Source organism: Corvus cornix, chromosome 22, assembly GCF_000738735.6.
Source record: "Corvus cornix cornix isolate S_Up_H32 chromosome 22, ASM73873v5, whole genome shotgun sequence".
Taxonomy (NCBI): Eukaryota; Metazoa; Chordata; class Aves; order Passeriformes; family Corvidae; genus Corvus; species Corvus cornix.
Window position 1 is genome coordinate 3,860,783 of NC_046351.1, and position 26,792 is coordinate 3,887,574.

At 55.1% G+C, this 26,792-nt stretch overlaps 1 protein-coding gene across 1 annotated transcript; it reads left to right on the top strand.

Annotated features, from left to right (window-relative positions):
- The first annotated feature begins 5,052 nt into the window (after positions 1–5,052).
- Positions 5,053–25,693, top strand: LOC104683751 (tetraspanin-15-like). Its single transcript, XM_039564161.1, has 6 exons — positions 5,053–5,387; positions 7,942–8,127; positions 14,628–14,969; positions 16,930–16,983; positions 18,435–18,551; positions 25,126–25,693. Exons 1-6 carry the CDS (start codon positions 5,307–5,309, stop codon positions 25,366–25,368), a joined length of 1,023 nt encoding a protein of 340 aa, XP_039420095.1. The 5' UTR covers positions 5,053–5,306; the 3' UTR covers positions 25,369–25,693.
- The last annotated feature ends 1,099 nt before the right edge of the window (positions 25,694–26,792 follow it).

Genomic DNA, 26,792 nt, shown 5'->3' on the forward strand with positions numbered 1-26,792 from the left:
GTTCTCCTCGGGATCCCTCGGCCCGGAACAAAGAATTCCCTGCGGAATTCCCATTGAAATTCCCGATCCCGCTCCCCTGAAAACCCCCCGGGGGGTTCGTGGCTGGTTCCTTCCTTTCCCTCCCCTCCTTGTTCTCCAGCTCAAATTTAGGCTCAGATTCTCATTTTAGGCCGGGCCTGCCCGACCTGAGCTGGGTTTGGCTGCGTGGGTGGGGGAGGGGGACCGGTCTTGGTGCCCTCCGGGAGATTCCGGGGAAATTCCAAAGCCTTTCGGGATTTGGGGGTGCTGGGATTTGGGGGAGTGGGGTTGGGATTTGGGGCTGTAGGTTTGGGATTTGGGGGAGTGGGGCTGGGATTTGGAGGTGCTGGGATTTGGGGGGGTGTGCAGGGTTGGGATTTGGGAATGCAGAGCTGAGATTTGGGGGTGTGGGGTTAGGATTTGGGAATGCAGGGCTGGGATTTGGGGGAGCAGGGTTGGACTGGCCAATCCCACCAGGAGCATTTTCGGGGATGAAATCGCAGCCGGTTCGTTGCCGTGGCTCCCAATCCGGGCGAATCCCGAAAATCTCTGGGAATTCCAAGAAGTTCTTGGCTTTAAAGGAGAAAATTTGGGCAGTCCGAGGGGAAAAACAAACAAGGAAAAGAACTTGTCGGATAATTGGTGGGATAATTGGTGGGATAATTTGTGGGATAACAAAACCCCGCTGGGGGAGCTCGTTTCTCCCTCCAGATGCCGGAGAATTCCCGCATTCCCACGGGTCCATTCCGTGCATTTTTCCAGGAATCTCATGGATTAAACACCCCCGGGAGAGGCCAAATTCAACCCCGGGGTGGGAATTGGGAATAACGGGGAAGCTGCAGCAAATCCAGCCCCGCTTCCCGGGGAATCCCGCACGGAGCGCGGGGCCGAGTGGAGACTTTCCCTTTTCATTACGTGTTATTCATTTTTATTAAGTTTTCATTCTTTTTAATGGTTTTCGGTTATTCCGAGCCCCCGGCAGCCTCGTTAATGAATTAATTGGCCGGGGGTTCATTAGCGAGGGTTTGAAATGGCGGCAGCTGCGCTGACTCAGCGATCTGGGAATTCTTTGGGAATGTTGGTTTTACCCAAGGAACAAATTCACCCGGAAAACGGCAGCAAATCCCCGTTTCCTGGGGCTTGGGAACTGTTAAATCATGGAAAAAAAACAGGGAAAGGCAAAGCTGCCAAGGCTGAGCCTTTTCCTTTCTCCCCCTTTTTCCCTTTTCCCCCCCTTTTTTCCCCCCATTCTTTCCCCATTTTTTCCCCTTTTCCACCATTTCCCCTCCCTTTTTGCCCCATTTTTTCTCCTTTTCCCCCCTTTTTCCCTGCCAACAAATCCCAATTCCCTGGACCTGTGTCCATCTTGGCCAGTCCCAGCCCGAATTCCTGGGATATTTTGCTCCACTCGGGGTCTCCCAGGTGTCCCCGTGGGGTTTTTACCCCACCCGAGCTCTCCGTGTCCCCATCCCACAGCCAAAAATTGAGGGAAAACGGGGAAAAAAACGGGAAACCTCCACCGGGAATGAGGCCTTTGGGAGCCGCCAGGAAGGGGAAGCTCGGGGCACATCCAAGCCTCGGGAATTCCCACGTTCCCTAATCGGATTCCGGGGAAATGGGAGCGCGGAGCTTGGGAGCGTCAGCGGCTTCCCGAGGGATGGGAACGGGGATTTGTGGGATCGGGGCCGTCCGGGGCGAGGCTCTGCAGAGGGATGGGGATCCGGGAGTGGGACTGAGCCTCGGGAGTGGGATATTAATGATCAGTGATTGATCCATGATTAATGATCAATGATTGATCCATGATTAATGGTTAATTATTAATGATTCCAAATATCTGCCCCTCTGGAGCGAGGCTGGGAGAGTTGGGAATGTTCCCCTGGAGAAGGGAAGGATCCAGGGAGAGCTTCCAGAACATTCCAGGGCCTGAAGGGGCTCCGGGAGAGCTGGAGAGGGACTGGGGACAAGGCATGGAGGGACAGGACACAGGGAACGGCTTCCCAGTGGGAAAGGGGAGATTGAAATGGGATCTTGGGAAGGAATGAGGGTGGGGAGGGGCTGGGCTGGAATTCCCAGAGCAGCTGGGGCTGCCCCTGGATCCCTGGAAGTGCCCAAGGCCGGGCTGGAGCCCCCTGGGATAGGGGAGGTGTCCCCGAGGGTGGCCCTGGGTGGGATTTAAGGTCCCTTCCCACCCAAAGAATTCCAGGATTTAAATCCATTTTGGGGCTGTGAAGGAGGGTCTGGCTGAGCCGGTCCCGGGCCAGGGGCTGGATCAGGATCGGGATCGGGATCGGGATCGGGATCGGGATTGGGATGAGGATCAGGATCAGGATCAGAATCAGAACCAGGATCAGGATCATGATCGGGATCAGGATCAGAACTGGGATCAGGATCAGAACTGGGATCAGGATCGGGATCAGGATCAGGATCAGAACTGGGATTGGGATTGGGATCAGGATCAGGATCGGGGTTGGGATCAGGATCAGAATCAGGATTGGGATCAGGATCAGGACTGGGATCAGGATTGGGATCAGGATCAGGATTGGGATCAGGATCAAGATTAGGATCAGGATCGGGATCGGGATCAGGACCAGAATCAGGATCCGGATCGGGACTGGGATCAGGATCAGGATCTGGATCGGGATGAGGACCAGGCAGTGCTGCAGCAGCTGCTCTCATCCAACAGCTCCACAAAATCCCTCCGTGGATCTCCCAGACCCCAAATTCAGGGATTTTTTACCCCAAAACCTCCCCTAAATCCCCCCTTCCCCCTCTGCCTCTCCGCGCCTCCGGGGGGGCAAATTCCACCTGGGAAGGTCCAACCCGGCGGGTTCGGCTCGGGGCGGGTTCCCGGCATTCCCGAGCCGGGGATTTGCCATTAAAAATTCCAGGGAACAGCGAATTCCCAGCCGGAGCCGGGCCGGGAGCCTCGGAGAGCTCAGCCTGGGCCCTGCCTGGATTTGGGGTGTTCTCCTTCATCCCGAGTTTCTTGTTCTACGGAATTATCCATGGAAAATGGATCCGGGGGGGGGGAAATCTGTGGGATGGGAAGGGAATCCCGGCCTCCACTGCTGGAAAATCCCCCCGGCAGCAGCGACAGTCCCGGTTTTGGGCCCGGGTTGGAGTCTTTGCTCCCATCCCGAGGTTCGGGGTGATCCCGAGGAGCCGAGGCAGCCCCGCCCGCGGTCAATGATTAATTCCCGGGATCGATGCCCCGTCAATGATTAAATCCCATAAATCAGGGCTCCTCCAGCTTGTCCACGCCTCCAGCTCCAGCAGCACTTCCAGCCGGGAAAAAACATTCCCGAATAAACCCCACGCTGCTCCCACCTCCCGTCCCCCGAGGGCGGCGACGTTAAAGCTCCAAATCCGGTTAAAATTGGGATTTTGGGGTCGATTGCGAGCCTTTCCCAAGCCTGTCCAGCAGGGCCCTGCCCGTTCAATAAAACAAACGGATCACCCGAGGTCGCTTTCTGCTTATTCATCCCTCAGCGTGGAAGGGGAGAAGCTTCCGCGTGCGTCGGTGCTGCCGGAACGGCGGCGTCTCCTTTTCCAGGAGGGAAAGCGCAGGGAATTCGAGCTGATTTCCTTGGGGGAAAAGGGGAAAAAACCCCCCCAAAAAAAGGGGGGGGGAGTTTAAAGAGCTCTCAGCTCCCGGTGAAGGGAATTTTCCCACCGGGCTGGGAGGGGGATTGAACATCGTCCCTGAGGGGGAGTTCTCGAGGAGAATTCCAACTGCGGGGTTTGGAAGGGGAATCAAATCATCGTTCCTGAATTCCACGTGGGAATTCTCCCGGCTCCAGGGCTGAGGGGCAGCGGAATTCAGCCCGGTGGGGAGCAAATTTCTCCTTTCGGGGGTTCATTGATCAAAGGGTTTTGTTGCTGTTCCCACCCCCGCAGCCCCAAATCCGGGATTTTTTGGGAACGCCGTGCATGGCACAGTGACCCACGTGTGGGATCTGGGGTGCTCAGCACCGGGAGGAGCCCGGGATGAGCTCAGGGTGTTCGGAGTTATCCCGACGGAGGTTTGGGATTTGCTGGGGGTCAGGGAAGGAGAGGAGAGAGCCCGAAATCCCTGGCAAAACCTGGGATTCCTGGGTTGGGAATCACATCCCAGACGAGGCCCCTTTAGCAACAGCCGGGCTGCAAAGGAAGGGGGCCCCCCTGGGCTGGGGCTCCCCTGGGCTGGGGGCTCCCCTTGTTTGGGGTCTCTCCTTGTTTGGGGTCTCCCCTTCACCAGGGGCTCTCCATGGTTGGGGTCTCCCCTTTGTTGGGGTCCCCCCTTGACCGGAGGCTTCTCTTGAAAAGGATCTTCCCTTGACTGGGATCCCCCTTTAGCCAGGGTCTCCCCTTAATTGAGATCTCCCCTTAATTGGTATCTCCCCTTAATTGGGGTCTCCCCTTAATTGGGGTCTCCCTTCAATTGGGATCTTCCCTTGTTTGGGGTCTTCCCTTAATTGGGGTCTCCCTTTAACTGGGGTCTTCCCTTGTTTGGGGTCTCCCCTTAATTGGGATCTCCCCTTAATTAGGGTCTTCCCTTAATTGAGATCTCCCTTTAACTGGGATCTTCCCTTGTTTGGGGTCTCCCTTTAATTGGGGTCTCCCTTAATTGGGATCTCCCCTTAATTGGGGTCTTCCCTTTAATTGAAATCTCTCTTTAACCGGGCTCTCCCCTTGTTTGGGCTCTCCCCTTAATTGGGACCTCCCCTTAATTGGGGTCTACCCTTGGCCAGGGAGGGGAAAACTCCGCACTTCGGGTGAGTTCAGCACCTCAGGAAAGAATTTCCTTCCTTCAGGAGGTGAAGTTTGCTCCGGGCTGTTCCAAGTGGCCGCGACAGAAAAACGAAAGAAATCCGGGGGGGATCCAAAAGCTCCAAACCCGGAGGGCTGAAAATGATCAAAATCCGAGAGGATCCAAAAAAAACACCCCAAAATCCGAGCGGGGATCCAAAAAATCAAAATCCGAGGGGATCAGAGGCAGTCCCGGAGCGCTGCGTGGGTCGGAGGAGGGCTCAGGAGCGCAGGTGCTTCCTCAATTCTTCCCGAAAACAGAAATATCCACGGGAACGGTGCGATCCTCGCCGCCATCCCGTGCAATTCCGGGATAATCCCGGTGGGAAAATCCCCTTTTAAAGCGCGACTCGGAGACCGCCGTGCGGCAACTCCCAGCCGCCGACCCCGAAAGGGTTAAGGAGCCGCGCTCGGGCCCTGCCGGGCGGAAATCGTCCAAGTTCAAGCCGCGCTTTCTCCCGCAATGAATTCCAGCCGGGAGCCGGGAAGGAGCCGCCGGGATGGCCGGGACCTGCCGCGATTCCCACTTTTATTACTACGGCATCAAATTCGCGCTCTCCGCCTACGCCACGCTCTTCTCGGTGCGTTGTTTTCCCTTTTTAACCCCGTTTTCCCCCATTTCCCCCTCGCGTTTTCCCATTTTCCCCCCGCGTTTTCCCATTTTCCCCCCGCGTTTTCCCATTTTCCCCCCGCGTTTTCCCCATTTTCCCCCCGCGTTTTCCCATTTCCCCCCGGCGTTTTCCCTTTTTCCCCCCGTTCCTCCTTTCCCCCCCCCGCGTTTTCCCATTTTCCCCCCTCTTTTTCCCATTTTCTCCCGCGTTTTCCCGGTGTTTCCCCACCCCCGCAGGGTGGATTTGGCTTTTCCAGAGATTTCGCTTCCCAAAGTCCCCATTTCCCCTTCCCAAAGCCCCAAATCCTTGAGGAAAACCCGCGCTGCCCCCAAGCCCCCGGGGCCGGCTCCAAACCGGGAATTTTTGGGGTGGTTCGTACCAAACTGGGCAATTTTGGGGTCCAAACTGGGCAGTTTTGGGGTTCAAACTGGGCAATTTTGGGGCAAACCCGCGGGTTTTGGGGGGGGGGTTTCGAGCGCATCCTCCCCCCGCGGATCCTTTGTGGCAGCGAGTCCCGTTCGGAGCCCCAAAAAATCGGGAAATTCAGAATTTTCACCCTCCCCAGACACCGAGGGGGGATTTGAGCCACGGTTTTTCTTGGAAAAATGAAAAACAAAGCGAGTTTTTGGCGGTTTTTGAATCCCTGAACTCCGCTCGGGGCGGGATTTCCCCGCACCTGGGAGGTGCAAACACGTGCGGGAGCAGCAGAGGGAAAACCCGGGAATTCCAAGGCCCTTTTTAGGAAGTTTTTGGGGTTTTTTCCTTACATAACCCTGAGTTTATTTACAAACATTTCCTCCCCGGGGTTGAATCGCCGCGGGGAGGGGCGGAGAGCCCAGGTGTGAGCGCAGAAATTCCTGTGCAGGTGCTTGGAAATGATTTGAATTCCACTTTTGGTTTCTTTTCCTTCCATGGGTGAGCTCATGGCAGGCAGGCCCGGCCCTCGTGCCTGGGACCCCCAAAATCCCCCCCAAATCCCCCCAAAATGTTTTTTTTTTTGGGAATATCTCCCGCATTTCCCAGTGCTCTGCTGCGTGGGAAAGCTCTGAGGGGCCAGACCTTCATGAGATTCCCGAAATTCTCCCAAAAATCCACGTTTCTCCCACGTTCCTGGCTCAGGTTGGAGGTCTGGGATGGGAATTGTGGATTTTTTCCGCTTTCCGAATTAATTCCTGGGAAATCCCGAGGGTTTGGGTTCTCCAAGGAGCCAATCCAGCTCGGTTTGAGGTTTTCCAGAGGTTTTTGAGGAGCTCTGGGTGCTGAAGGAACCACGGAGTTTTCCTGTTTTCCTCTCACTTCATCTCCACTCTGGGAATCGTGGATTAACCCTGGGACAATTCCCAGCTTTTTTGGGGGGAATTTTGGGGCAGAATCCACCAGCGGGAGACTCGGATTTGTCCGAAAAATGGGAAAACAACTACAAAAAAACCCCCCCAAACCCTGACTCTGGATGGCTCCAACCCCTCCCGCCTCCATCCCTCCATTCCCCAGGCGGGAATTCTGCTCCAGGGAATCCACGGGAATCCTGCGGCTCCCGGGAGCCTTTCAGCCTGACCTAATTCTGGCCTCATTTGCACAATCGCCGCCCAATTAATTCCGACAACCCTCCAAGCCTCGTTAACGAAGGGATCGGGGCCGGGGCTGCTCCCGGGATGTTCTTCCCGATAAAACCAGGATTTTGTAGGAATTCGCTTTGGGAATTTGACTCCTTGGGATAAAAATCCCGTGGGATGAGGGTTGGGTTGGTCGCCATCGAGGGTCGAGGAGTTTTGGGGGTTCCAGCCTGTGGAAAACGGGATTTGGAGCCGGTGGATCCTTTCCAGGGATTTCGTTACAGCTGGAAAAATCTGGGAAGGAGCCTGGGATGAGCCGGAGAGGGGCTCTAAACCAGGGAATCGTGGGTTGGTTTTAATCCGGCGGAGCAAAGATTTGGGATTTCCTTTCCCAAAAAAATCCCAAACCCCCTCTTCTTCCCTTTCCTTGGAAAATCCAAACATATAAGAAATACGGAAGATTCCCAAAAAACTGCAAGTGGGTGTTTCCACCGACCCCGCTGAAAACCGGGATTTTTACATTCCCTCTGGAAAAAGAGGCCATTCCCGACATTCCCTCTGGAAAAAAAAGTGGCCATTCCCGAGATTCCCTCTGGAAAAAGAGACCATTCCTGCCCTTCCCTCTGGAGGAGCTCACGGCTCCGGGAGAGCTTTTCCCAATTCCCACCTCACCTCGGGATTAGCCGGGAGCTCAACCCCCCCCCCCCCCCTCCCCCCGAGAGCCGCGTGTTAATTATTCCCTGTTCCTTAATTGCCTCCCATCCCAATTCCAAGTGGCTCCAGGACAGGGATTTCCACCTTTCTCCTTCCCAGCTCCTCACCCGGCTCTTTCCCTATCGGACGGAATATCCTGGAGAGGGGTTTGGGATGGGCTGTGGCACATCCCGGAGCCGTTTTCCTTGGATATCTCCCACCTCCCCCTCTCCCTCGGAGCCTCTTTTTCCACCTGAATCCCGCAAATCCCACTGCAGATCCTGGGGCTGCTGATCCTGAGCGTCGGGATCTACGCCGAGGTGGAGCGGCAGCGGCACAAAACCTTGGAAGGGATTTTCCTGGCTCCGGCCGTGCTGCTGCTCCTGCTGGGAGTCACCGTGTTCCTCGTGTCCTTCGTGGGAATGGTCGGGAGCCTCCGGGACAACCGGACGCTGCTGAAGGTGGTAAGGATTGGGATGGGCTGGGGGCAATTCCGTGCATCCGGAGTCATCTCCATGGTTTGGGAATGCCAGGGAGGGAATTCCATGGATGCAGAGTCACCTCCATGGTTTGGGAATGCCAGGGAGGGAATTCCATGGATGCAGAGTCACCTCCATGGTTTGGGAATGCCAGGGAGGGAATTCCATGGATGCAGAGTCTCCTCCGTGGTTTGGGAATGCCAGGGACGGAATTCCATGGATGCAGAGTCAAAACCACATCTGGGGGATCCCAGGGAGGGAATTCCACGAATCCGGAGTCTCCACCATTGTTTGGGGATCCCAGAGAGGGAATTCCATGAATCCAGAGTCAAAACCACATCTGGGGGATCCCAGGGAAGGAATTCCATGGATCCGGAGTCACCTCCATGTCTGGGGGATCTCCAGGAGGGAATTCCATGGATCCGGAGTCTCCACCATTGTTTGGGGATCTTCAGGAGGAAATTCCATAAATCCAGAGGCAAAACCACCCCTGGGGGTTCTTAAGGAGGAAATTCCTTGGAGTCACCCCCATGTCTGGGGGATCCCAAAGAGGGAATTCCATGAATCCAGAGTCTCCACCGTGTTTTCCCTCCCAAGGTCCATCCCGGGATGCGAATTTCCAAGGAAAAGCGCCTCCCGCTCCCTGCCCAGCCCCCGCTGTGTGGGAACCGGGAGGTGAAAAGCCGGGAATTGCTGAGGAGGGAACGGTGGCAATCAGGGCTCTTGTTCGGATCGGGAATTGTCCTTTTCCTGGAGGATGAATCCCCCTGGAGGAGGCTCGGGAACAAAAGCAATCAGGGAAAGAGGTGCTGGAGGAGCTCTTGGAGCTGAGCTGGGCTGGCAGCTGCGGCTTCATCCCGATTTTATGGGATTTGTGCCTAAAAGGATCCGGGATCACGTTTGAAAGGATCCGGGATCACGTTTGAAAGGATTTGGGATCACTTTTAAAAGGATCCAAATCTGTGTCTGAAAAGATCCAGGGTTGTGCTTAAACCTGGATTCATGTTTTAAAGGATCCGGAATGTGCTCGAAAGGATCCAGGATTGTTTTTGGAAGGATCTGGAATTGTGTTTTAAAGGACCTGGATCTGCACTTAAAAGGATCCCAATTTGTGTCTAAAAGGGTTTGGGATCGTGGTTTAAAGGATTTGGGATCGTGGTTTAAAGGATGCAGGATTTGTGTCTAAAAGGATCCAGGACTGTGTTTAGAAGGATCCAGATTCCTATTTAAAGGATTTGGGATCATGTTTAAGAGGATTTGGGACTGTCTTTAAAAGGATCTGGAATTGTGTTTTAAAGGATGTGGATTTGTGTCCAAAAAGGTCTGGGATCGGTTTTTAGAAGGATCCAGGATTTGTGTTTAATGGGATCCAGCCTCACACTTCAGAGGATCTGGGATTTGTGTTTAAAAGGATCCGGGATCGTGGATTAAAGGATCCGGGGCTCCTGTTTGAAGGATCCGGGGTTCCTGTTTGAAGGATCCGGGCCGGTTTCTCCCTGGAGCCACGGATTCCCCCTGGAATTCTCCCTGCCAGGATGATTTGTGCCGGCTCAGGGCCGCTGAAAGCTCCATCCATCACCGCCCCCGCAGCCGCGGCTCCCTTCCCATTGATCCACAGGGAACAGGCAGTTCCTGACGGCCCAAAAATCCTGGGATCGATGTCCCAGAAACTCCGACCCCGCGGGATTCGTGCTCCGCAGGGAAAGGAATTAAAATGCACAAAGTCCTTGGGGTCCCAGGCTTGGAATATCCAGATTTTCCACCCTGGATGACCCTTTTCCAGCCCCGTTCCCAACCCCTTTTCCAGCCCCGTTCCCAACCCCTTTTCCAGCCCCATTCCCAACCCCTTTTCCAGCCCCATTCCCAACCCCTTTTCCAGGCCCGTTCCCAACCCCTTTTCCAGGCCCGTTCCCAACCCCTTTTCCGGCCCCGTTCCCAACCCCTTTTCCAGCCCCATTCCCAACCCCTTTTCCAGCCCCGTTCCCAACCCCTTTTCCGGCCCCGTTCCCAACCCCTTTTCCAGCCCCATTCCCAACCCCTTTTCCAGGCCCGTTCCCAACCCCTTTTCCAGGCCCGTTCCCAACCCCTTTTCCAGCCCATTCCCAACTCCTTTTCCAGCCCCATTCCCAACCCTTTCCAGCCCCATTCCCAACCTTTTCCTTCCCCTACTCTGACTTTTCCTCCTGCCTGGAAAAGCGGCCCAGAAAAGGGATAAAAAGGGAACATTGGGAAGGTTTTGTGCCTGGACACAGAACGCGGCTGTTCCGTGGGGTTTGGGGTTGGAGATTCCTGGAGAATCCCAACAATTTGGGAATTGCAGCATCCTCTCCTTTAAACCTGAGCCGTGATTCTTTCCCTGCCTCGGAGCCTGAGGTAGAGCCGGGCCCGTGGGGCTTTTCCCAGCTGGAATTCAGGAATAACGAACATGGAACAAAACCTTGGAGATCCTTAAGGGAGGGAAGGAGCAGCTCCGAGCGCTGCCGCTCCCGGCCCAGGGGGGGATTTATCAATTCCCGAGGTTTCCGTGGGAATTAGTGTCATTTATTGGGAGCCGGGACGGATGAGCTCGTTAGCGGGAGCGGCGTTAATTGAATCGGGATCGAGCGGCTCTTCGCTGACTCAGCATCCGGAGAAAGATTTCCTTGGGAAGTTTCTCCATGAAATCCGGGCTTTGCTTGGAGCTTTGTGCCAGGAGAGACCCTCGGGCTTCTTCCCGATCCCTTCGCGATTCCCGATCCCTTCCCGATGCCCTCTCCGGGGTGGGAGCTGACACGTAGGGACACGGCCATGCCAATTCTGGCCAAAATTCTGGGAAAAAACGGAATTCCCGTGGTTAATTCCTCCCTTCCCTCGTGGTTTTGAGCTCGGGGCCAGCTCCAGGATTGGATCCTGGTTTGGGTGGATTTTTGCTCTTTTTTTTTTTTTTGCTGCTGGAATTTTCCTCAGGGGCCGATTGCTGATTTGTGGGATCCGGCAGAGCCCTGCGGAAAGGGAAGAGCTGGGATTTTGCCGGGGGTTCCATCCCCAAATGTGCCCATGGCTGCTGCAATCCTTGGGAATGCCAAAAAATTCCACTTCCCACCCTATCCATGGGTTTGGATGCTCCACTGGGGCATTTTTTTGGGTGAAGAAAAGCCGGATTTCGCTCCGGCTTCCCAATTTTCCAGCCTGTGCTGGAGACCTGGATTTGTGGCTGCTTCCTTTGGAAATCCGCTCGGAATTCTGAAGGAATTGTGGGATTTGGAATTCTGAGTTTACGAATTCTGGGTGTCCACGGCGGCGGCTGAGCATTCCCTGTGGGTTCCCTTTTCTTGGGAATTCCGGTCTGAATCCGCTGGTTTTCTCCCCAGGTTTTTCCTGGCTTTTCCCTGGTTTTTTCAGGACCATGAGCTGAGCTCTTTTTTGGGATCTCTCCCTTGGAAATGGGGACTTTTCCAATCTCATCCTTTAGGGCTTCACCCGGCCCAAACGGAGCCCGAAAGGAGGGAATGGAGAGGAAATCCGGGAGTGGTGGGAATGGCCAAAGGGAGAAAACCCGCCCGGACACAATGGGATAAAATCCCGGTTTTCTGGGATTGGGGATTCCAGAGGAGCCTCCTGTGGCTTTGTGGAGGGAAAAACTCATCCCGTGGGATTTCAGGCACTTCTGGGCTCTGACCAGTGCTTCCCGCTCGGGTTTGAACCCCAATCCTTGGTCTTTGCTCCAATTCCAGAATCCCCGCTGGAATTTTTTCCCAGCTAAGAAGAGCCCAAAGCCCTCAGGTTTCCCTTTTCCCGCTGGGTTTTGGCCGAGGTTGAAGAAAAGAAACGTTCCCAGGATGGAATTTCTCCCCCGCTGTGGGATCCGGAGCCGCGAGCCCAAATCCACCCCGTTCCTTTGGAATTTCCATGGATTTGGAGATGGGGACGGGCTCCTGTCACCTCCCTAATTAAGGGCTTCCTTCCCTAATAACCCCTGGCCCTAATGAGCTGCTGTGGGCGGTGCTGCTGCTCTGGGGAGGGCGGAGCTCGTTAGTGGGGGTTAATTAACAACCCCTGAGCTCCAGGAGGAATTCTGGGATGCGCAGGACTTTGGGAACTGGAGCAAAGCCGGGGTCAGAGTGAATATCCCAGGAATAAACGCCCTCAATCCCCAATCCCGCTTTTTTTAAAGGGTTTTTCGGGATTTCAGGTGGTTGCCATGGGAACCACCCTCCTTCCTGGGAGGGGGGAGCCTCCAAAAATTCCGAGGGAGGAGAAAAGCGGGAGATGAGCTGAGCTGAGCTGGGATCTTCACCTTTGGAAAAGGTGGGAATTCCCGATGGGAATGGGCTGCAAGGACACCAAACCTCCTGGTCCGAGTCCTTCGCTCCAGCGGGATCTGGAATTCCCAACTTTCCCAGGGAGGGAGGGAGGGAAATAAAGAAAGAAAGGAATAAAACCCCTTGGATCGAGCCCTTGGATCAATCCCTTCTCCCTGCAGTCACCGGCAGCAGGACAGACCCCGATTCCCAGGGGAAAATTCTGGATCCGTGGGGCTTGGGAGGAGAGGAGAGCTCCAACCTTTCCACGGAATCGCTGAGGTTGGAAAAGCCCTCCAAGGTCAAACCCAACCATTCGCCGAGGGCTGGGAATTCCGGGATGTGGGATCGCTCCTGTTTTCCACGTGGATATTTCTGGCGGGAATTTCTCTGAGCATTCCTGGATGGGAAAAAAACCCATGGAAAAGCCCCGAACTTGAGGAGGGAGCTCTGGGAATGTCCCGGCTGGGATTGGGGGAGCAGGGCCCGGCTTGGAGGCAAAGCTGCTCCCAGAGAATTTGGGATGTTCCCACCTCGGCCCAAATCCCCTCATTTTCTCTTGGAGCATCCCAGATTTTCCCTCTGGATTTGGGGCAGAGGAGCCTGGGAAGTTCCTTCCTCTTGGAATTAAAAAATGAAACTCCAGGGCTCCCGCCTTGGCTTTGGGAGCTGCGCTTGACTTTAGGCCTGGCCTTGCTGAGCCGAGCTCAACAGCCAGGCCGGGATCCCTCTGGAGGCCTCAGGGCCTGCCTGATGTGGGGAAAGGTTGGAACCTTTCCCGAGTTTTGCTCCAACCGCCCCGGGATGAGGCTGGAATTCCAACTGGAGGAGAGATGGAGCTGCCGGGAGCAGCCGGGAATTCCCGCCTGGGGCCATTCCCAGAGCCTGGGCATGGAGACCAATCCGGGAATCTCCAAGGAATTAATGGGATTTATTTCCGGGAATTCCTGCATCTCCGAACTATCCTGGATCAGGCTCTTTCCAGGCCATTCCATGGCATTTTCCCACCATTCCATGGCATTTCCCCACCATTCCATGGTATTTTCCCAGCACTTTTCCCATCTGCAGCTTCCCTCCAGGATTTTCCTCCCCTTTTTCCGTGCAGTTTCTGGGAGTCGGTCGCCCTCCCCGGGATGGGTCAATCCAGGAATTCCAGGTGGGAATCCAGGAATTGTAAATCCACACCTTGGCCGTTCCTGGGATGAAGTAGAGCAGTGGATCCCAAGAGTTTTTCCTGCTTTCCCTTGGAAAAAAAAAAGGGAGCAGCGGCTCCCAGGGATGAACCCCTCCCGAATTCTGCTCCTGGATGAGTTCAGTGCTTAAAAAAGGGGGAAAATCCTTTTTTTTCCTGCTTTTCCAAGCACTCCAACCTATCCCAGCCACTCCTTTCCGGGGAGAAAAGCTCCGATTCCAATTGTTTTCCACAAGAACGTTGGGATCAGGCTCATTTTTATTCTGTGGAAGACACGGAGGGACTTGGATGGAATTTTGTTTTATCTTTGCTGTGGGAAGAGAAGGAAAAAAAAAAAAGGGGACAAAAAGGAGATTTTTATTTTTTTTCCTTTTTTCCCTTCGGAGCTGCAGGATTTGATCCCAATTTATCCTGACGGGAAGAGAAATCCCTGCGAGGCCGATCGGGATTTGCGGCACGGCTGAGCCGCTGTGAAATCCGTCCCTGAGGGCGCTGCCAGAGCCATCCCTGCCTCGGGAAAAGCTTGGATTTGTCACCTGGAATTAAATCCCAGGAGTGTGGATGATGCTGATCCCGCTGAAAGCCGGGATGGATCCAAGGCCCTGCTCGCAGCTTGGGAAAGCCACGCCCAAATCCCGCTAAAATGGGGATAAATGGGCAAAAATCCCACTTTTTTTGTTTTTACCTGGTGCCTTCAACTGCCCTGGGAGCAGGGAAAACTTGGGAATGCTGGTGCTGGAGATGCAGGGAACTGGATTGGATCATGGAATGGTTTGGGTTGGACGGGATCTTAAATCCCTTCCCCTATCCCAGGCTGCTCCCACCTGGCCTTGGGAACTTCCAAGGGATCCAGCTCCTCTGGGAATTCCATCCCAGCCCCTCCCCGCCCTCACAGGCAGGAATTCCCTCCCATTATCCCAATTAATGATCTCCCATTATCCCTGTGTCCTGGGAATCCATTCCCTGCTGTCCCAGGGGAATGGGGCTGATTCCAAAGCCCTTTTCCAGGCTGATTCCGAAGCCCTTTTCCAGGCAGAACGGGATTTTTCAGGAGTTTCCAGGTGCCACAGCTTCCCTGGGAATTCCACCCCTGCCCCTTCCCACCCTCCCAGCCAGGGATTTCTCCCCAGAATCCCAATCCAACCCCAAATCCCTTGGCGTGGGAATCCCTCCCCCTTCACCCCGGTGTTCCAGGATTGTCCAGCTCCACGTCTCCCCCTCTCCCTGTTTTTTCCCTGCAGTTTTCCTGCTGTGGAGGGGACGAATTCCGGGATTGGGAAGTGAACCAGTACCACTCCTGCAATGGCAGCGGGGCCCTGGCCTGCGGGGTGCCCCATTCCTGCTGCATCCGCAGGGTGAGGTCCCAGGGTGTGGAAAATCCCCTAATTCCAGGGAAAACCTCCTCTTCCGGCCGGTTTTTCCCACGTCGAGGGGTTTCCGCTTCACGACGTTCCCACTTGGAAAACGGTTTGAGGGAATCTCGGCGTGAGAGAACGAAGGAGCTGGAATGGGAATGTTCATTTATGGGTTGCTCTGGGATTTTGCTGGGATCGCGGAGGCCGAATCCCGGGATAACGGTGGTTGTGCCACGGCGAGGGGTTGCTGGAAAGGCCGAGGTTTGCAGCTGTGGGATGTAAAAGGGTTGGGAAAGGGATCAGGAGGAAAAAATGGCAGCAGCTTGGGAGGACTCGGGAATGTTCCCCTGGAGAAGGGAAGGATCCAGGGAGAGCTTCCAGAACATTCCAGGGCCTGAAGGAGCTCCAGGAGAGCTGGAGAGGGACTGGGGACAAGGCATGGAGGGACAGGACACAGGGAACGGCTTCCCAGTGGGAAAGGGGAGATTGAAATGGGATCTTGGGAAGGAATGAGGGTGGGGAGGGGCTGGGCTGGAATTCCCAGAGCAGCTGGGGCTGCCCCTGGATCCCTGGAAGTGCCCAAGGCCAGGTTGGAGCCATCTGGGATAAGGAAAGGTGTCCCCGAGGGTGGCCCTGGGTGGGATTTAAGGTCCATCCCAGGATTTTGGGATCTGGCTCGGCTCCATCCCAATGTGGATCCTCCCCCAGTTCCTTTCCCATCCAGACACTGCAGGGTTTAGAAGTTTTTGGGATCCTGTTCCCGGCTCCCAACGAGGGATTTTTGGGGAATGAGGGGATTTTTGAGGAATTTGCTGCCGGCAGGGCTGGGAGGGCTTTGCCCAAGGATCCCTCGGGGCTGGGGTCGGGAAAAGCCTCAATTCCAAGCCCCGGACGGAGCCGGGCTCCGAAGGGGAGCAGAGCTCCAGAGCCAGGAGCTTCTCCTGGATGGAATTCCCACATCCAAACCCCCCCCGCCCAGCAGGGATTTTTGGCCAAGCGCTCCGAGCCCGGATTGCTCGATCCAACCCCGCTCCTGCATGGAATCCTTCCGAGGATAAAACCTCAAGATCCCGGAAAAAACCTCCAAATATCCCGATTGTGCTGGAAAGCTCCCGAAAAAGGCTCAGCCGAGCTCCTCCCGGCAGCAAAACCCCCCGGAGCTTCGGATCTCCGGGAATGTCAGCGCCGGATCCGAGCCTTGGCCGTGCTCGAGGATGCGATGATGGAATTTTCCTCATTCCTCATCAATCCTTCATTGTTTGGGGCTTTTTTTTCATGGCAAAAGAAGGAAATGTGAAGGGGTTTAATGATCAGCGCAGGCCTGATATGCAAATGAGATGCAGATTAGAGATCCTCTCTAATCAGGGCCTTGATTAACGAACCCTGAGGCTCCTGGAGATGGAGTTAGGAATTCCTGCGGCGAGGATGGGCTGCAGGGAGCCGAGGGCTTTTCGCCGAGTTCTTACATTCCCATGGGGGTTTTTTTGGGACGATTTGGCAAAGAAAAACCTCGGCAGGGGGAGGGAAAATTCCCGTTAATCCAGAGGGGGCGGATTCAGGAAACTTTTTGGGGAATGATCGAGGCCAGGTTGGAGCAGCCTGGGACAGTGGGAGGTGTCCCTGTCCCTCCAGCCCCTGTCCCCAGTCCCTCTCCAGCTCTCCCGGAGCCCCTTCAGGCCCTGGAATGTTCTGGAAGCTCTCCCTGGATCCTTCCCTTCTCCAGGGGAACATTCCCAGCTCTCCCAGCCCGGAGAATCCCAGAATCCTGGAATGCTCTGGGTTGGGATGTGCCCTAAGGACCCCTCAGCCCCAGCCAGGGCCCTCCCAGAGTCCGAGGGAGTGGCGGTGGCCGGGAGGACCCCTGTGCTGGGCACCTCAGGAATTCCTGATTTTCCTTTGGATTTCTGCTGTTTTCCCATAGCCTTTCCCAGGATGAATCCGTTCCCGTTCTCGTTCCCAGGTGCCCGGGGGAGTGGTGAACACCCTGTGTGGGTACCGGACCCTGGACAAGGAGGTGACGTTGGGTTTTTTGGGAATCCTCTGCTCCTTCTTCCCCAAATCCCAAAACCCAAACGCTCGCCGCAGGAATTCCCGTTCCCAAGCAAGGCTGGGATGCAGCTGCTCCAAACGCGGTTTTGGTGCTTTTCCCTGGGATTTTGGGGCATTTTTGGCTCCTCCTTTATCCCATTCCCAACCCACGCCATCCCTGTGAGCCCTTTTGGGCTCAGGCCTGGGAATTGCTGGGCTGGGTTTGGGGGTTGGGGATTTGGGGTTTGGGGATTTGGGGTTTGGGGGTTGGGATTTGGGGGTTGGGATTTGGGGGTTTGGGGTTTGGGGTTGGGATTTGGAGTTGGGGATTTGGGGTTGGGATTTGGGGGTTTGGGAGCAGCAGGGTCTGTGGAGTTTGGGGTCACTGAACCAGCCCCAAACTCAGCAGAGTTTAAACTTAAAGGCAGCTTTAAACTGAACTTAACTTAGGACTGACATTAAACTTAGCACAGGAACAGCTCTCGACAGAGCTTAAACTCAACAGAGCTTAAATTTAACAGAGCTTAAACTCAACAGAACTTCACAGAATTTAAACTTGGCAGAACTTAAACTCAACTGAGCTTAAACCCAGCAGGACTTAAACTTAAACTTAACAGGACTTAAACTTAACAGGACTTAAACTTAACAGGACTTAAACTTAACAGGACTTAAACTTAACAGGACTTAAACTTAACAGGACTTAAACTTAACAGGACTTAAACTTAACAGGACTTAAACTTAACAGGACTTTAACTTAACAGGACTTTAAATTAACAGCAGTTAAACCCAGCAGGACTTAAACCCAGCAGTGCCTTAAACACTGAAGTTAATTCTAGGTTTAAGAAGTCGAACAGAGCCAGTTCACGCAGGATTCCCCCAGCCCAGCAGCCGCCCACGGGCCTGAATCCCTCCCAGCCCCCTTGAGTCCAGGGCAGCATTCCCAGGACGTTTCCTATGGAATATTCACCCTCACACGCTCACGGACAGAGAGTCTGGGCAAGGTTCCTGTGGGAGATTCCCGGGAATCCAGAGGGATTCCCGCTTGGGATGACTTTGGATCTTCCCAGCGGCTGGAGAACAGAGCTCAGGGAGTGGCGGGATCAGCCCAGGATCTGTCCAGGGATCCCCCAAGTGCAGAAATGTGGGAATTCCCAGCAGAAATGTGGGAATTCCCAGCTCGGGGAGGCCCCAGCAGAGGGAATTTGATGGTCCAGAGTCTCACTCAGGGCCCCAAAAGTTGGGATTTAACCCCAACAACGCCTGGACCTCGGCTCCGGAACTTCCTTTGGAAGTGCGAGAACAGAAATCTCCTCCCCTCCGAGATTTTTTTTGGGCCAGGAAATCCCAATCCGAGGCTGTCCCTGACAAAACCCCTCGGACAGCCCCGTTCCCGGGAGCACACCGGGAATTCCGGATCCTTTCTCCGCTCTTCCCCAGCGCCTGGAGCTGCTCGGCACCATCCACGTCCGGGGCTGCATCCACGCCGTGGGGCTCTGGCTCAAGGACAACTTCGAGGCCACCTTGGCCATCGTCTGCTCCCTGCTGCTGCCACAGGTACGGGGGGGATCCCATGGGAATCCGCTCCTGGATTCCCGCAATTCCGAGTTGGAAAGGCCCACAAGGGTCAGGGATGAACCCCCAGGTTTGGGGTTACCAGCGGAGCCGATCTCAGGTCTCAGATCCTTTCCCGGTGCTGGAGGGTGGAAAACAAATTGTTTGGAGCTGTTTTTCCACCCCAATTCCATCTGGGATTTGTGGCCGGGGCAGGAAAAGTCATCCCTGGCAGAACAGGCTTGGCTCCGTCCCGAAATCCAGTTTGGGATCAAATTAAAGCCCCTGGAAGCAAATCCTGTCCCATTTGTTCCCACAGAATTCCTGCAAACGCAGCGGGAATGGGACCCCGGATAAATCCCAATCCCAAATTCTGCTGGATGTGCCTGGCTGCCCCAATCCCAAATTCCGCTGGGTGTGCCCGGCCGCCCCAATCCCAAATTCCCACTGGTGGTGCCCGGGGATCCCAGACCTCCCCAGCACAGGGAATGGAGCTTTTCCTGATGGACATGGAGGGAGCTTCGGGGCTGCAGGGGAGGCTCTTCCTTTGCCACACCTGGAATTTCTCCCTTGGATCTTTCCAGAATTATTCCTGGCCAAACTGTGAGGATTTGCTGTGGATTTGACCCTTTTTGGGATTTATTTCGAGGCCCACGAGCAAAAAACTCCCTTTTTACGGCGGTGCTGGGGTTGCTGGGGGTGATGCTTCCCAGGGGTGGGCTGGTATCCCAGTGATTCCCGGTTTCCCAGGTTTGATTTTTGAAATCATTCCCGGTTTTCTGCTTGCACCAAAAGGCGGGAAGGGCTTGGATAAAGCAGCAGCTGTGGGGGAAATTTGGGATCATTTGTCAGAGCCGGAGTTTGGGCTCGCAGACGGTTCAGGTGTGATCCTGAGGCAGGGGAGCCGTTCCTGCCCAGTCCTGGCTGCCATTCCCGACTTTTTTTGGGAGCGTTTCCTTCCAAATGAGCATCAGGAATCTGCGGGAAAGGCAGGAATGGGAGGAAAAAGTGCTGGAATGGGGGAAAAAAGCACTGGAATGGGGCGGGGATGACCCATCCCAACCTATTCCAACCCACCCTGACCCATCCCAACCCATCCCAACCTATCCTGACCCACCCTGACCCATCGGCGCCACCTCCCGCGGCCTCATCCATTAATTGGGAATGCTGGGGATGAATCCGCGGGAATGCCGAGCGCTGATGGATGTGGAGTGGTGCCGTTAATTGGGAATGCCGGGGACGAATCCGCGGGAATGCCGAGCGCTGATGGATGTGGAGTGGTGCCGTTAATTGGGAATGCCGGGGACAAATCCGCGGGAATGCTGAGCGCTGATGGATGTGGAGTGGTGCCGTTAATTGGGAATGGTGGGGATGAATCCGCGGGAATGCTGAGCGCTGATGGATGTGGAGTGGTGCCGTTAATTGGGAATGGTGGGGATGAATCCGCGGGAATGCCGAGCGCTGATGGATGTGGAGTGGTGCCGTTAATTGGGAATGGTGGGGATGAATCCGCGGGAATGCTGATGGATCTCGGCAGGAGCCGCGGTTGTCAAAGGCTCTTCCCACGGAGCAGCTCGTCCTCCCCATCTGCTCCCGAGCTGAGATGGATCGGGTTTGGATCCTGCCAGGATTTGGAGGGAATTCAGTGGAAAACGGGCGTTGGTGCTGCCAGGAGCTGCCAGCCCTCGGACAGCTCCATTCCCGGAAATCTGGAGGGAGAGGGTTGGATCGGCCTGGAATTGCTGATTTGGGTTGATGCGAGGAGGTGCCAGAGCCGGGAGTTTCGGGAAGAGGGACGGGATTGAGCTGTGCCACCCCTGCCCTTTGTCCACATGGAAAACCTCTCTCCGTAGGGATGCAAACCTCCTCGGTGGGGAAATTCCCAGATGCTGCAGGGAAGGTTGGGATTCTGATCCATGTCCTGAGCCCAGCTTGGGGATTTTTCCCACTTTTCCTCCTGGTTTCGCTTCCTTAAGGTCTAACTTGGGCCTTGGCTGAGCTCCAGCGCTCAGAGGTCGAGGGGCTGATCTCGGTTTTGGTCTCTTATCCCGGGATCCCAGACTTGTCCTTGGATCTGTGGGGAAACACCGGCTCTTGGATCCTGGAAAAATGATCCAAGGGAAGTTCTGGCTGGCTTGGAGCCCCGCTGGAGAGTTGGGAATTATTGTGCTGTGTTCCCACCCGGCTCAGGGCTGGAGAATGATCCCGCCCCACCTTCCCATCCTGCAGGAAGGGCCGGAATTTGGAGGGTTTTTCCACTTTTCCCAACTCCAGGTGGGAGCCTGAGGCGCAGGAGAGGCTGCCAGGCTTTGCTTCCTCTGGAATCAGGCTCAGGGAAAGCTGCCGGATCCAGGTGGGATTCGCTGTGGTGGGAGGGTTGGGACAGGGACAAATCCCGCCGGGATCCAGCAGCGAGGGGAGCGATTCCTGAGGCAGAGGGAGTCGGTGAATCCCTGATCCCCCCAAATCCAGGAGCACCCCTGCCTTTTTTAGAGGGAAAACCCCAATCCCATTGGAGGGTCTGAGTTCATTTTTCCCGTCCGTTCGGAGCGAGGCACAAACTCCAACCCGAGCCATCCCCGCCTCCGCAACGCTCCCGGAATTCTCTTTGTTCCCGTTCCTCAGCAGCCCAGACTCCTGCGTTCCACCCCCGCCTCTGTGCCCTTCATCCCGCACATTCCCTCTCACTCCGAAGGACCTTCTCATCCCGCCCCAAACCCGGGCTGTGCCTTTAATCGCGGAGCAACCCCGGATTTTCCAGCAGGATCGGCCGAGCTCATCCATCCTTTTCCTGCCGCCGCCTCCGTGTCCTTCCCTGCCTCCAGCAGGATTCTCCACGGAGCTGGCGGCGCACAGGGAACGTGTTTGGGGTGGAAATGAGGCACAAAATCTTCCAGCAGCTTTTAGGGGATGTGTCTCCAGCTGGGCCTTTCCAGGGATTGTTTCCCGATGCTGTTCCAGCAAATCTTGGGATTGTTTGGGTTGGAAGAACCTTCAAGATCCCATCTCACCCCTGCCATGGCCAGGGACACTCCCACTGTCCCAGGGGGCTCCAACCCAGCCTTGGGCACTTCCAGGGATCCAGGGGTGGCCACAGCTGCTCTGGGAATTCCAGCCCAGCCCCTCCCCACCCTCATTCCTTCCCAAGATCCCATTTCAATCTCCCCTTTCCCACTGGGAAGCCGTTCCCTGTGTCCTGTCCCTCCATGCCTTGTCCCCAGTCCCTCTCCAGCTCTCCTGGAGCCTCTTCAGGCCCTGGAATGTTCTGGAAGCTCTCCCTGGATCCTTCCCTTCTCCAGGGGAACATTCCCAGCTCTCCCAGCCTGGCTCCAGAGAGGGGCTCCATTCCTGGGATCATTCCCTGCCCCTCCCAGCCGGGCACTGCAGGAAAGCAGAACCAGGAGCAGGAAAACCTCTGCAGTCCTTTGTTTTCCCTTCAAAAAGGGGATTTTTCCATCCCGAAGAAGCAGAAGGTGACGCGCATCCCAACGAAAGGAGAGAAATCCCTGGAAGGGCCCTGCCAAGGGCTCCCATCCATCCCGGTGAATTATTTTCCCTCTGTCTCATCCATCTCCGAACCCCGCACCGGGAGCGTCGCGGATCCTCGGCGCGGGGGCGGCCGTTCCCTCCCCGGAGCATTGATCCCGGAGATGGATGGCTCCATTCCATGGAAAACACGGAATTATCCTGGTGCCGGGCGTTTTCCAGGCTGGCATCTTCATCTGCCGGTGACAGGGATGGAGAACGTTCCCTCTGCGAAGGGAATGACGCCTGGGAAGATTAATTTGGGATTTGTTTGCTCTCCCATCTTCCCCACGGCTCCGGGAGGTCCATGGAGCGGGAAAAGGGAATAAACGGGATTTTTCCATCTGCAGGCCATGACGTCTCCATAAATCCCAATTTAGGGATGGAAAAGTCAACAAAGGACAGAAAGGAAAACGCTTTAGACTTTGTTAACTCTGGGAAAGCCTGGAATGATTCAGCATTCCAGAGGATCCGGCTCTTTAAATAGGGAAGGAGCTCCAGAAGCAGGGAATGTTCCTGTATTTCCATGGAAAAGGAGTTTCTTGCAGGGAGTTTTCCTTTCCTGGTGCCCACGGGCACAGCCCATCCCTAAGGGAAAACATCCATGGATTTCCAGGCCCCTTTTCCACTGGAAAATGAGGGGAAGATGGAATTTTGAGCTTTTTCTTTTGCTGCTTCCCAAACTTCCAGAACCCTTTTGCCAGAGGAGGAGGAGAGGCGCTTCCAGCATTCCAGGGAGGAAGATTTGGGGTGATTCCAGCCCCGTTGGGACAATTCCCACTGGAAAACTGATCCAAAGGAACCAATGGAGACACCGCAAGCAAAGCTGGGCTTGGGGATGGAGCTGAGCCTTGGAATTTCATACGGGAATATCTGGCTTGGGTTTAGAGGAATCATGGAATGCTCTGGGTTGGAAGGGACCTTCGGGACCGTCTCATTCCATGGGCAGGGACACCTCGGGATTCCCAACGGATGTTTTATGGATTCCCTGGTTGTGCGGAGCTCCTGGGATTTCTTTGCCCCCTGGAGGAGCAGCTTTTCCATGGATTTGCACCCTGTGGACGCTCAAATCCCACAGCAAAAAACCTGGAAAGGGAGAGAGCCCAGCCCTCCAGGTGGAATTCCAGCCAGGAAGAAAAGGCACTTCCCTAACTTCCAACGGCAACAATTCCCGAGCAGTTCTCCCGGATTCCCATCCCAGAAAAAAAATCCGCTTTTTCATTTTTCCAGCCTCAGCTTTGCTCCGTTTTGTTCCCGTTTTCCCCCGCAGCGGCTCCTTCCTGAGCTCTGCGGTGCCATAAAATCCACGCCCGCATTCGGATCCGGGAAAACGCGGTGCCCTCGGAGCCGGGGATATTGGATGCATCCATAATTCCTGACAGCTTTCGCCGCTCTCATTAAGTGGGAGAGGGAATTTAGAGCCGGGCTGGGATGGGAATGGGATCATAACTCAGTGGAGAGCGACGGCTGTGGGATTCGGGATGCTGATGGAAGCCTTTGGATCATTTCATTCCCTTCCAGAATTCCCCATTTTCAGCGGGATACCTCGGCGGGAGCAGCAGGAGGGATCACGGCCCCAGACCTGGCGTCATTCCCATGAAATGCGTCACCAACACAAATCCTTCTGGCATTTGTGGCTTCGGGGACAGAAAAATGACAAATTTCCCCTAAAATCCCTCATTCCAAAGGCTTTTCCCGCTCCGTGGGATCGGGAGTGGGATTTTAATCAGGAGCGATGACAGTTTAATAATGGGAGATGCGGCTGAGGCTCGACATCCGTGGAAATGGGATTTGAAAACTCCTTAAATCCTGGAGGATTTGCTGTCGGATGGGGATCGGCGCAATCCCCTTATCCGGAGTGGTGTCTCCGGGCTCTCCCTGGAGTTCCTGGAGAGACGGAGCCGTCCCCAGACATCCCACACAGAAGCTGTGGGACAGCCTCATTCCAGGCCATTCGGATACTGGGAGATTCCCAGAGATTTCCAGACTTTTCCCATCAGCACCTGCAGTGGTTTTTCCCCAGCAAAGCAACCCCAGCAGCAGCAATCCCGAATTCCCGGAGCTTTCCGGAACCACGCCCCAGCCTCCCACAGCTGCGCTGCGTTTCCCGGGATTGACCCCGTTCCCAGGGATCGGGTGGGATGTCAAACAACTGGGAAGGGTCTGTGGGAATGACCGGGAAATGGGAATGGGGCAGGATCCAACGGAGGGCGCCAGGATGGGCTCAGTGTTGGGAGAGCATCTCCAGGGATGGGATTTTCCGCTTCTTCTGGCTTGGGGAAGCTGGTGATCCGTGGAAATCCCTTTGGGATCCACTTCCAGGTGGATTTGGGAAGGGAAAATCTGTGTGGAGCCATTTTAGGGTGGATTCTGTGCAAGGCCCGGCTGCTCCCAGTGCTGGGAGAGCACCCCCAGGGATGGGATTTTCCGCTGCTTCTGGCTTGGGGAAGCTGCTGATCCAGGGGATTCCCTTGGGATCCATGTCCAGGTGGATTTGGGAAAGGAAGATTGACATTGAGCCAGGATTCTGGATCCCCTCTGCTCTGGAGCTGGGCTGGGAGAGCTGGGGGTGCTCACCTGGAGAAGGGAAGGATCCAGGGAGAGCTTCCAGAACATTCCAGGGCCTGAAGAGGCTCCAGGAGAGCTGGAGAGGGACTGGGGACAAGGCATGGAGGGACAGGACACAGGGAACGGCTTCCCAGTGGGAAAGGGGAGATTGAAATGGGATCTTGGGAAGGAATGAGGGTGGGGAGGGGCTGGGCTGGAATTCCCAGAGCAGCTGTGGCCACCCCTGGATCCCTGGAAGTGCCCAAGGCCGGGTTGGAGCCCCTGGGACAGTGGGAGGTGTCCCTGCCCATGGTGGCTCTGGATGGGATTTAAGGTCCCTTCCAACCCAAACCAATCCATGATTCCACACCCTGGTTTAGATGGGATATTGGGAAGAAATATCGGATGCCCCCGGATCCCTGGAAGTGTCCCGGGCCAGGCTGGAGCCCCCTGGGACAGGGGAGGTGTCCCTGAGCCCGCGGTGGCTTTGTCCCCTGTCCCGCAGGTGCTGGGGCTGGCCATGGCCTGGCTCTACTGGCAGCAGCTCAACGAGATCCATTCCCGCCTGGATTCCGTGGATTTCCGGCTCCTGGAGACGCGGGATCTGAGCTTCGCCTCGCTGGATCTCAGCGGCGCCGGCTGGTGCTGGTGCCTGCCCCGGGAAGGCGGATACATCCCGGTAAATCCCGGGAATGAGGAGGAGGAGGAGGAGGAGGAGGAAGGCGCCGCCGGCCACAGCAAAGTGTGAGGAGCAGGAGGAGCGCTCAGAGCTGGGAATGTGGAAAAAATGGGAATTTCCTCCTCAGCTCCCGAAGTTTCTTTGGGAAAACTGTAAAAAAGTGGGAATTTTCTCCTCAGCTCCCGAAGTTTCTTTGGGAAAACTGTAAAAAAATGGGATTATTCTCAGCTCCTGAAATTTCTTTGGGAAAACTGGAAAATACCATTGGGAATTCCTAAACTCCTCCCTGGACTGTGAGGGCAGAGCTCCCCAGGGCTCCCCTGGGCCTCTGGAGGGGTTTTGGGGGGATTTGGGTTTTTTTCCCAATAAACGGAATTTCTGTTGTGTTTTCCAAGGTCGCTCCCACCCTCTCGGGCTTTGGCTGTTGTATTCCCGCTGATTTCCTGGGAAATTGCGGCTTTCCGATGGATTCGGATGGAAACCAGGCTCCAGGAAGGTGAAACCAAAGGGAAAAGCGGAGCAGCTCTCCCTCCAGAGCATTCCCAGTGGGATTTTCCAGGAAAAACGGAAGCACAGCTTCCATCCCCTGGATCCCGCTGGGGCAAGGGGGAAAAAAATCCCATTCCTGGAGGTTCCCGGCTTTTCCCCGCTCTGGTTTTCATTCCTGGGTGAGGAGAAGGAGATCCCAGCAATTTTTAAAACGAGGATGGGTTTATTTGGGACATTCCCGGGATGGAGGAAATTTGGGACATTCCTGGGATGGAGGAAATTCCCTCTGCTGGAGACCGACCTGGGAGCAGGGAAGGAATTGCCTTTTCCGATGTTTCTGTCTCAGCACAGCTCCTGGGTCCGGGTGGGAATTCCCTCCTGGATCTCTTGGGATCTGGGAATTAAAAACGGAGGGGGTGTTGCTGCAACCCTCGAGCAGAGGAATTGCAAAAATAGGAAATTCATCCCAAAACCGTGGGGTTTTGTCCCAAAAATGAGGGGGTTTGTCCCAAAAAGTGTGTGGTTTCATCCCAAACAATGTGGGGGTTTATCTCAAAAATATGGGGGTTTTTCAAAAAACTGGGGGCTTTTGTCCCAAAACTGCGGGGTTTTATCCCAAAAATTGGGGTTTTATCCCGAAACCGTGGGGTTTTATTCCAAAAATGAGGGGGTTTGTCCCAAAAAATGTGTGGTTTCATCCCAAACAATGTGGGGTTTCATCTCAAAAATGTGGGGCTTTTGTCCCAAAACTGTGGGGTTTTATGCCAAAAAATGAGGGAGTTTTCCCAAAAATGTGTGATTTTATCCCAAAATCATGGGGTTTATCCCAATAATGTGGGGTTTTATCCCAAAAAACCCCAGTGGATCCCTGTGCTGAGGCCCCAGGCATGACCTGTGGGTGGCAAAGCTCTCCCGGGAGGCAGAAATCAAATTCTGGGAATGGGGTCAAAAAAGGAAAGGAAAAGGGCAAAAAAAATGAAAGGAAAAGGGAAAACTGAAAGGAA

Excerpts from the sequence above, each read along its gene's own strand:
- LOC104683751 (XM_039564161.1), top strand. The coding sequence starts at position 5,307 with ATGGCCGGGACCTGCCGCGATTCCCACTTTTATTACTACGGCATCAAA. Across the intron at positions 5,388-7,941 it reads CCTACGCCACGCTCTTCTCG|ATCCTGGGGCTGCTGATCCT; the intron begins GTGCGTTGTTTT and ends ATCCCACTGCAG. Across the intron at positions 16,984-18,434 it reads ACCGGACCCTGGACAAGGAG|CGCCTGGAGCTGCTCGGCAC; the intron begins GTGACGTTGGGT and ends GCTCTTCCCCAG.